General features: G+C 50.3%; 1 protein-coding gene across 3 annotated transcripts in view; it reads left to right on the forward strand.

Annotated features, from left to right (window-relative positions):
• Positions 1–10278, forward strand: part of HNF4A (hepatocyte nuclear factor 4 alpha) — a 39074-nt gene extending 28796 nt beyond the window's left edge. For 2 of the 3 annotated variants that reach the window (XM_067708210.1, XM_067708208.1), the window contains exons 8-10: positions 2393–2629; positions 5792–5944; positions 7002–10278. In XM_067708210.1, coding sequence (XP_067564311.1) covers positions 2393–2629; positions 5792–5944; positions 7002–7144 — 533 coding nt within the window. In that variant the 3' untranslated portion in view covers positions 7145–10278. The remainder of the gene's footprint in view (positions 1–2392; positions 2630–5791; positions 5945–7001) is intronic. The other variant, XM_067708209.1, reaches the window with a different exon arrangement.
• The last annotated feature ends 241 nt before the right edge of the window (positions 10279–10519 follow it).

Consider the following 10519-nt stretch of genomic DNA (forward strand, 5'->3'; position numbering starts at 1 on the left):
CAAAGCCTACTCCCCATGGGGGAACCGTTTCCAATTCTTTTTACTGTTTCTTCTGGCAGTTACCTCTCCAGCTCTAAATAAAATGCTAACCCTTCTATTCCTTGGTTTATCCATTTTAGAACATATTTTCCCTCTTGTGATAGCTGAGGATTGCACTTTTCTCTATCACCACTCCCATCTTTTCTCCCCCCTCCTCCTAATCTATTTTTCTTGCTATTTCAGCGTCTCTACTGTTCGCCTTTATAATGTCCTGCGCTTATGCTATTATTTCTCGTCCCATTACCTGTAGGCAGTATCTCCTGACCTTTCATTAGCAGGATAAAGATTATGCACCCCACTCTCCCCATTCCACCTACTGACTTTCCACCTGTACTTTTTTTTTTTTTTTTGCCGTACGTGGGCCTCTCACTGTTGTGGCCTCTCCCGCTGCGGAGCACAGGCTCCGGATGCGCAGGCTCAGCGGCCATGGCTCACGGGCCTAGCCGCTCCGCGGCATGTGGGGATCTTCCCGGACTGGGGCACGAACCTGTGTCCCCTGAATCGGCAGGCGGACTCTCAACCACTGCGCCACCAGGGAAGCCCCCACCTGCACTTTTACACAACGTTGTTGTAGTTGTGTCTTTGTGCAAAGTGTGATTTCATTTCACAATGTCACGATGGTTGCCCGGGCTGCAAAAGCCTGCTGGCTTCCTTCCCTCCTTCCATGTGAGAGAGGACCTACTGTGTGCCAGACGCTGTTCTTAGCGCCAGGCCCTCCTTGCATGGAGATCGCCTCTAGTAAAAATAGTGACACAGAGGAAATGAGCACTGTTTATGGAGTGCTCACTGAGGCTCCATTCTAAGCGCTTTCTTACTTGTGAGGTAGGAATTGTCATGATCACTATTTTGCAGATAAGAAAATTGAGGCACAGGGAGATCGATTAACTTGCCCAAGGTCACGCAACCAGGAAATGGCAGAGCTTGGATTTGAACTTCAGACTATCCAGCTCTTAAGCCCATGTTCCTACCTACCACACACTAGTCCCCGTTTCTTGAGGGGGTAAGATTTCTAGTTCTAGTTTCTTCGAGAACCTGGCCCAGGCTGCATCCCCTGTGGTGCTTGGCACGGAGCTAGATGGATAGTAACTGCTCAGTAAAATGTGCAGGATTACTGATGCTGAGTCAGGGTCAGCAACCTGGCTTGGACGGGCAGGTGAACTAGGACAGGGCCGGGCACGTGGGTGGTGCTCAATAAATATTTATTGACTGAATGAAAGAATGCACAAACGTGGCCCAGAAGAGAAAGCCCTGGACTGGAAATGTGGGTGAAGTTCTCTTTCTGCTGCTTACTTTATCCATAAAAGAGGAAATAAAAGAGGAAATAAATGTATTACCTCCATGACGGCTGAGATTAACTATTGGATGACCACTTGAATCACCTTCTTAGTTAAGGATCTAGAATGTATCCATTGATTTTTTTTTCATTCATTCATTCATCCTTCCATCCATGTACCCATCCTCTCATCTAATTATCTATTCAACAAATATTGACAACACATGGTGCTAAGTAGTGGGTTTAAAAAGACAAAAGAGGGCTTCCCTGGTGGCGCAGTGGTTGAGAGTCCGCCTGCCGATGCAGGGGACGCGGGTTCGTGCCCCGGTCCGGGAGGATCCCACATGCCGCGGAGCGGCTGGGCCCGTGAGCCATGGCCGCTGAGCCTGCGTGTCTGGAGCCTGTGCTAGTGGAAGAGACAATTACATCCTGTGTGCTCAGTAGTGATGGAAGAGCCACAGAAATTTGGGGACACCATGGACACTGAGAGTGCAGACTTTGGAGGGTGGAATGGAGACAGCTTCCTGAAGGAAGTGTAAATTACGCTGAGACCCCAAGATGACACAGGCAAGGGAGCAGAGAAGAGGGGAGGCTACTGTAAGGCAGCAGAAGCAGTGTGTGCTGAGGTCTGGATGGCGGGACGTTACCTGGGAGTCAGGAGCCCTAATTCACATCAAGGGTCTGCCAACAAATGGCTGTGTGGCTTGGGCCAAGTCCTTTCCTTGTTCCGTGCCTCGATTTCCCCATCTTTAAGATGAGACGGTTGCAAGGTACCCTCTTGGGTGTGTTCCTGAAGTCCTGCCCCCCATCTTCCACTTCTTTCTCCCAGTTCTGCATCTTAGGAAATGTGACAGAAACCTTTTTCTGCCTGAGTCCGGGAAGCTACAGCTTGCATTAGCGCACTCTGATTCTTGAGGACCGTGAATCCTTGCCCCAGCGCTGCTGGGGACTCCCTATGTGAACCTGGGCCACGAGGTCCCCCTATCAGGGCCTCAGGAGTAAGGGGACATCTGGGTCCCACCTCCCCAGATGCTCCAGGTGGCCCCCACTGCCTCCCTTGCACAAGCTCTCCCGTTGCAGATGCCAAGGGGCTGAGCGACCCGGGCAAGATCAAGAGGCTGCGTTCCCAGGTGCAGGTGAGCCTGGAGGACTACATCAACGACCGCCAGTACGACTCACGCGGCCGCTTCGGCGAGCTGCTGCTGCTGCTGCCCACCCTACAGAGCATCACCTGGCAGATGATCGAGCAGATCCAGTTCATCAAGCTCTTTGGCATGGCCAAGATCGACAACCTGCTGCAGGAGATGCTGCTGGGAGGTCCGTGTCCGGCCCAGGAAGGGATGAGAGGTGGGCGGGGCTGGGGTGGGCGGCCTCTCCTCAAGACACAAGCCCTAGGCAGACCTGAGTTCACCTCTCAGCTCCATCACTTCCTCACTCTGTAGCTTTCGGCAAATCCTTTTACCTACCTGAGCCTCAGTTTCCTCATCAGGAAAATGGGGATAATGGTCTGTTAATTCGGGTGCTGAGAAGCTAGCATGTTCCAGTCACTGTTCTAAGTGCTGGAGTTTCAACAGAGAACAAGATTCTGTCCTCCTGGAGGTTGTGTATGAGTGTGTGTGTATGAGTGTGCGTGCGCCTGCCACTGTGTATAAAGGCTCGTGGAAACAGATGATTATCAAGTATATAATAAAGAGGGCAACTACAGATTTTGAAATAACCAGGTAATATGATAGAGTATAACTGAAAAGGAGCCTCTTTAGATAGGTTGGCCAAGGGAGACTTCACTGAAGTGGTGACTTTTATGCCACGGACCTGATGGAAGGAAAGAGAACATTTAAAAGCCAAGAGAGAAACATTCCAAGAGATGTAGTGCAAAAGGTCCTGAAGCAGGGGAGGCTTGTGTCTTCAAGAAAGATAAGGTTGTGAGACGGGAGGAGTTACATGAGATAAAGGTAGAGATTGAGCAGAAACCAACTCATAAACATTGTCTTAAAGGCTATGGTCAGAAATTTGCATGGTATTCTCATCACTACTCTTATAAAAAGACTGAAAAATCAGACTAATGTTTTAAACAAACTACCCTGATTGTTGGGTAGAAAGTGAATTTCAGGGGAGCAAAGTGGAGACAGGAGACCCCTGAGACATGTCACTGTCTCCAATCAGGGGAAGGACAAGGAGGCTAGGACTAAGGCATGACTGGAAATTGATCAGCATAGATGAACTTGAACATCTATTTGGAGGAAGAACCCACGGGATCTGCTGATTGATCAGATGGGGCGGTGAGGGGAAGGCGAAGCGTCAGGGATGAAACCTACATGTTTGCTTTGAGGAACGGGAATGGTGGTGGAGTAATTTACTGAGATGGGGAAGACTGAGAAAAAACAGTTGGAGGCTGGGGATGATGGTGGTGGTGAGGAATCCATGTTAGACTTTAGTTAAGCTTGAGATGACTGTTAGATATCCGGGTTGAGTTATCCAGGAGGCAGATGCATGTTTGACTCTGTTGCTCAAACAAGCCCAAAGGTGAGGATGAGGGGCAGCTTCGTGGTGTCCCAGAAACTAGGTGCCAAAGAAGGAGACAGAGGAAGACTAGCCAGGGGGATAGGAGAAAAGCCAGGGAGAGTCCCAGAATCCAAGAGGAGAGTGTGTTTGAGTGGGGACAGACAGTTAATTGTGTTAAATTCCACAGGAGGGAGAAGGAGGCTCTTGGCGATTGTGTTGAGAGCAGTGTCAGAAGACCATGGGAAAGGAAACCAGATTTGAGGCAGGGGAGCGGGTATTACAGAGTGAGTGAGTTGGAACGTGGAGAAGTGGAGATAGCAAGAGTATACCGCCCTTTGACAATGTTTTGCTAAGAAGGGGACCTGGGAGAGAGCTGAGGATGATTGCAAGGCGGTGATCATAACAATGTACCACGGAATCTTGGCTGAACTAAGAGGAATGTGGATGGGTGACAAGAGTGAAAAGTGGGGGTCAGTGAAATGACAGCGTCAATAGGGCTGAAGAAGTTTTGCAGTGGTGGTACTAGAGGAAGTGAGCTGGAAAGGTAAGAGGCAGGGTCTAAGTGAAGATGATTGAACTGAAGATTTTGGAGGCGACACAGTTACTGGTGATGGCCAAGGACAAGGTTTCTCAACCTCAGCGGATACTTGGGACTGGACAGTTCTTTGCTGAGGGGGCTCTTCTGTACCTTGTTTAACCACATGCTTGTCCTCTACCCAAGATATGCCAGTATCACTCCTTCAGTGGTGACAAATATTCACATATTTTCAAAGGTCCCTTGCGGGACCAAAATCACCCCCAGCTGAGAACCACTGTCATATGGTAACTCATTTCATTCTCACTTTGACCCTGTGAATATGGGGTCATAATGAATCAGGTGTCACTGAGATCAGGGTCAGGAAGGAGCTTGTGTTCTGTTGCCAGATAAACATGAGTAAGATAATTAATCTCTTCGGGTCCTATAATCTCATCTGTAGAATGGGTTAATAATGATACCCACTGTACAGGATTGCTGTGGGGATTAAATTATGTCAAACATGAAAAGTGCTATAAAGCAGTACCTGGCACATAACAGGTGCTCAATAATTGATAGCTATCACTGCAACAGGTACACTTTAGAGTCCCCTTGCAAGCCCTAAAATTCCATCATTGTCATATTAGTGAACATAGCCTATTACCAGACCTTATATATATGGTACTGTCATTCTCTGACACATTTTTTGAAGCAGTTACTGTGTTCCAGACACTTTGCTAGGACCTCAAAGAGAGAAGAAAAATACACCTGTAATTGTAATGCTCACAGACAGAAGTGATTGGTCCCAAAAGATGGGTTACAGATAAATGACGATGGGAATTCCAAGGAAGGAGAGGTTTACTTCCTACTGGACTGGGGAGAATCAGGAGAGGCTTCCCAAAGGAGGAAATTTGTGAGCTGGAATTTGGACTTAGGGATATTGGGGGAGCGGGGGGAAGGGGAGGTAGAAGGCATCTTTAGTGGAAGTGACACAGGAGCAAAAGCACAGAGCTAGGACAGTACAGGGGACACATCGATGCTATAAGTAGGTCATTTGGGCTTCAGATATAGGGGATGAGGCTTAATGGTGAGTTGGGACCAAATGGTTGAAGGACTTGCACACCAAGGAGCTTTGAGAGCCATTGATTGAATCCATTATATTAACATGTAATCAATACAGTGCTTGCTGCAATATTTAAATGATCTCACAGCTTCTTTAGATGCTCCTTGTTTCTTTCAAATCACTTTATTCTCTTGGTTTTTGTGTCCTCTCCTTACCTTCATGAAGCCTGTGGATAGGAATGGAAGCCCCAGTTTACTAACCTGGAAATAGGAACCCAGTAGGCACTGTCAGTATTGGATGGGCAGGTTGATCGGCCACACTTGAGGAAGATGGTGCCTCAAGGCCCATGGACTTTATCCCAGACTCTTTCATCCTCACTGAGTACCCCTTCTACCTGCAGGGTCCTCCAGTGATGCACCTCATGCCCATCACCCCCTGCACCCTCACCTGATGCAGGAACACATGGGCACCAACGTCATTGTTGCCAACACGATGCCTGCTCACCTCAGCAACGGACAGATGTGTGAGTGGCCCCGACCCAGGGGGCAGGCAGGTGGGCAATTGGGCTTTACCCAGGAAGGGGTGAGGTTGGGGCCTAAGAGGGAATCTGGAGAAGGTCGGGTCTAGAAGATGGGAAATGGGATAAAACAGTTCTCTGTGCTCCAGGGTAGGGAATGAGAGGTGAGACATCCATTGTGAAGGCTGTTTATTCACTGAGGTGATGGACGGTCTCCACTGAATGAAGCGGCCCTTGGGATAAGGCAATCCACTGGGTGAGGCTGCCCATTGGGTGAGAATTCCATTAGGTGATGTTGTCCACTAGGTAAAATTGTTCATTGAAGTAAGACTGCCCAATTGGGTAAGGCTGTCCATTAGACAGTTGGGTGAGACCATTCATTGGATGAGAACCTCCACTGGGCTAGATTGTCCTCTGAGGTGATATCTCCCAAGAGTGAGTTTGTCCTCGGGCAGAGTTCTTCAAAGAGTAAGATTATCGTTGGGATGAGGTGGCCCACTAAGATGAGGTTGCATTTCACTGAGATTGTTCTTTGGGGAAGCCGGCCATTGAATAAAGTTGGCCAAGTGGGTCATAGTCAAAATTATTTTCTGAACTGGTAATGGCGCTGGGGCCGTTCGTATCTGTTACTCAGCTGCCTCAACATCAAAGAAATGGTATTTTTTGAACCAGTTAACCAGACCCTTGGGTCGCATCTACTGCTGTTCCTTTTCTCCAAGAAAGGATATTCCTGTCACATGTCCCATTGTCCATAGGGAGAGTCAACTTGGGCTCTGGTTTGAGAGCAGCAGCTGAAGTCTCCATGTCAAATGGTGGAAGAGATGGGGGCTATGGGGACTTGGGCAAAAGGTTCTGACCACAGAACCTGACCCAGCCACAGGCTTCCAGACCTCATGGAACTTAGACTTGGTGATCTGGGACTCAGAAGGTTTGGGCCGTAGGAGACCTTAGAGAGAATCTAGTCTAATTCTCTCATTTTGTAGTAGAGGAAACTAAGTCTCAGAGAGGGGGACAAACTTTCCCAGGACTCTTCGTTTACTCCCCAAAGGGCTGGCATTCTGAGCAGCCCCTGTCTGTCTCTCTATCCCTCCAGCCACCCCTGAGACTCCACAGCCCTCGCCGCCAGGTGGCTCGGGGTCTGAGCCCTACAAGCTCCTGCCGGGAGCCATCGCCACAATCGTCAAGCCCCCCTCTGCAATCCCACAGCCGACCATCACCAAGCAGGAAGTCATCTAGCAAGTCACTAGGGGGAGGGGGTCTGCCAGCCCCCCGGCCCCCTCAGAGAGCCCCTGATGGTCACTTGGTCACAGCGAAGAAAGCTGTGACAACAGGGCCAGTCCCAGAGCAGTAATGGAAAGGGCGAGGGCCCTAGAACTTGGGCTACGGGCCACGTCCCACTGCCACCCTTCACTACCCGCTCTGGTGACGGGGCTGTGACTTGGGGAGACCCCCGTTGAAACATCCTCCGCTGCCTCGGACAACTTTTCTCCTGCCGACACCACTGCCTTCCCTTCATCCTTCACCCCAACTTCTTCACCCCTAGAGGATTGCTGCCTGGAGACGACACAAGACCTTGCTTACACATGGCTCCCTCCCCACTCAGATTGGTACTTCGTCCATAGTACTGCCACATTGTCAGACACAGAGCCCTTCTAGGCTGGGTCAGACGGTGGCACCTTACCCATCCCTCTTCTGCTGTCCTAACCGCCACTGTCACCTTCCTCAGCCATCCTAATATCTCCAAAGCCACCTCTCCAGAGGCTGAGGAAGACTTGCAAACAGCTCCCCCAGTCATCCCGGGAGCATTTTAAAAGCACTGACTGGAGCTAGGCGCAGTGTAGGAGGTTGTCGAGAAGGGAGACTCCATTTCTCCTCTAACCCCTGGCTCTTTCCTTCTTCAGGGATTTGAGTGGAGCCCTTGAGTCAGAGTGATGATCCCTACAGGCGGCCAAAAATGAGAGAACAGTCCAGGGTGGACACTGCAGCCAGGAGCTGGGGGGAGGGCTGGAGTGGTCAGAGAAGGTAGCAGGGGGTAGACTGTGCGCCAGGCCTTTAAGGAAGGGCTGGATTCCAGCTGGTGGAGCAGATGAGACAGGACGTTCCAAAGAAGAGCAAACAGTCTGGGCAAGGCAGGGAGGTAAGAAGGAGGGTGTGGAGGGAGATGGTGAAAGACGGGGCGGTCTGGAGCAGAGGGGGCACGCTGGACAGCCTGGGGACCGTGAATGCCAGACCGAGACTTGACGACTTGGGTCCACAGGCTGTGAGTAGCCGGGGAGTGATTTGCAGTGAGCTGAGCTTTCAGGCGCTGAAGACCGCAGTCCTACAGAGGTGGGAAGTTTGGGAGGGAGCGGAGACATCACATGGGGCCTGATAATGTCATCCAGGTGAGAGGGATGAAGCTGGGGATGGAGAAGACAGATGAGTGAACCTCAGGTCAGAGTGGCAGCAAGGAGGAATTATTCCACAGGGTCTGTCTCAAGTGCTTCCTCCCGGCACTGTCTTAAGGCACTTGACCTGCACCATCTCCTGTCATCCTCTCTCCTACCCAGAGATCGTTAGTGAAGATGAAATTGAGATCTAAGAGGTTAAGCCATGTTTCTGAAACTCAGACAGCTAGTATGTGACCAAGCGAAGACTTGATCCCAGGTCTGCCCGGATCAGGAGCTCTTAACCTTGGTGGCTGAAAATCTTCTGTGAAAAGGCCCTTCTGTCCTCACTGGGATTGAGTGGAGGGACTTCCTGCCCCCTTCAGCAGCCTCAGAAGCCGAAGCGTCATTCTTCCCAGGAGCCCTGCCCACCCCCAGGACTAAGATTGGCCTGAGGCTGCCCTAAAGTCCACTTCGGGTCCAGAATCCTGTGTGCTGATAAACAAGGAAAATTCATGGCTCCTGGATCCCTTTTGTCTTCACTCCCCAAGTCTGGGGAAGGGGCATTCAGCAGTGCATTGGGAGATAGACCAATGTGAGCCGGCATTCTAGAGGTGGGATAGTTTGGGTGGGAGCAAAGGAGAGGTAAGAAGGATTGGATTGGAGACCTGCTCTGTGGAGCATCACTCAGGGTACCTGCTCTGTGGAGCATCACTCAGGGCACCTTCTGGAACCATTAAACCCCGGGATGGAAGAGCCAGCACCTCATCCATGCAGAATTTTAGAGGCTTTGGGAAAATTCTGAAAAGTGCCGCTGGCCAGTAGGCATTAAAGAGATGTGTCCTGGGATTGGAGCTGTGCTTAGGGAGGAGAGTGAACAGTCAGACTGACGACCTACCCTCTACCCAGGGCTGACCCTTCTGAGTGGATGCAGGCAGCATCCCAGTGCCCCCAGATTTCACCATTAGTCATTGTTCCTTTTTGTGAAAGAGGCATGACGGGTATTGGGGCAGGTGTCCAAGGGCAATTGCTGCGTCTCCAGTGCTATCAGGGTTGGCTTTCCCGCTCCACCAAGCCGAGTCCCCAGTCCCACGAGAGGTTGTCTCCTGCTTGGGGTGCTCCATGCTTCCTCAGCCACCCCTTATTCCTGGGGTGCTTCCCCAGAAACCCCAGCCAGGGTGCTCAGACTAGTCTGGGGCAAGGTAGGGAAACTGGAATCATTTTTGGTAATTGTCATTCCCCCTCTTTGTCCCTCCACCCCCGCCGACCCCAATGTTGCCCAGGCCTCTATCCGTCATGGGAGCAAAGCTGAGATAAGAATTTCCCATGGGTGGGGTTGGGTAGCATTGGCTTTTCACAGTAACAATCTTCTGGGCCGGGGGCTACTTCTCGGTCCCAAACCAACCTCCCTGGAGGAGAAATCCATTCTACTTTAATAATGTTATTGCAAGGCAGGAAACACAAAACAAAGAGAATTTAGTTTTCTGACTCTAGACTGAGGACACGACACCACGTTGGAAGATCTCTTTTTTTTTCTTCACTACCTGAGTCGTGGTCCTAAAACTTAAGATCTAATGGACTAAAAGAGGGTTGGGAAGGCAGGCACAGACCCTGTAATTCCTCCACTGAGCCAATCCCTTCTCTAGGCAGCTCTCAGCAGCTTCGAGAACCCACATGGCTCTCCTGAGGGTGGACAAAGGGGAGCAGACCGTCGGAAATGGACGCTCCTCGATTTCTTGTGATGACCAAGCCAATTACTTTTGCCAAGTCGCTCTGTGATTTGCCTTGATTGTGACGCATTTTGAAATTGACATCGAGCATTTCTGGAAGTGGGCTGTGTCCCGCCAGACTGGTCAGCATCTTCCAGTGGGTGTGGATGCCATTGGGTCCTGTGCTGTCCCCTGAGCCCCTGTCACTGCCACCCAATGGGGCAAAGAAGCAAAAAAGATTTCTTACTCTTGTGTGTTTTAACAAAAGTTTATAAAAAAAAATAAATGGCGCATATGTTTTCTAAGTCCTTGGATGGGTGTCTTTTCTTCCTTTCAGGTGTTAGAAATAAGAATGAGAATAGTCGGGTAGTTCTTTTTTTTTAAATTAATTTATTTACTGGCTGTGTTGGGTCTTTGTTGCTGCACGCGGGCTTTCTCTAGTTGCGGCGAGCAGGGGCTACTCTTTGTTGCGGTGCGCGGGCTTCTCATTGCGGTGGCTTCTCTTGTTGCAGAGCACGGGCTCTAGGCGTGCAGGC

This window comes from Pseudorca crassidens, chromosome 15 (assembly GCF_039906515.1).
Source record: "Pseudorca crassidens isolate mPseCra1 chromosome 15, mPseCra1.hap1, whole genome shotgun sequence".
Taxonomy (NCBI): Eukaryota; Metazoa; Chordata; class Mammalia; order Artiodactyla; family Delphinidae; genus Pseudorca; species Pseudorca crassidens.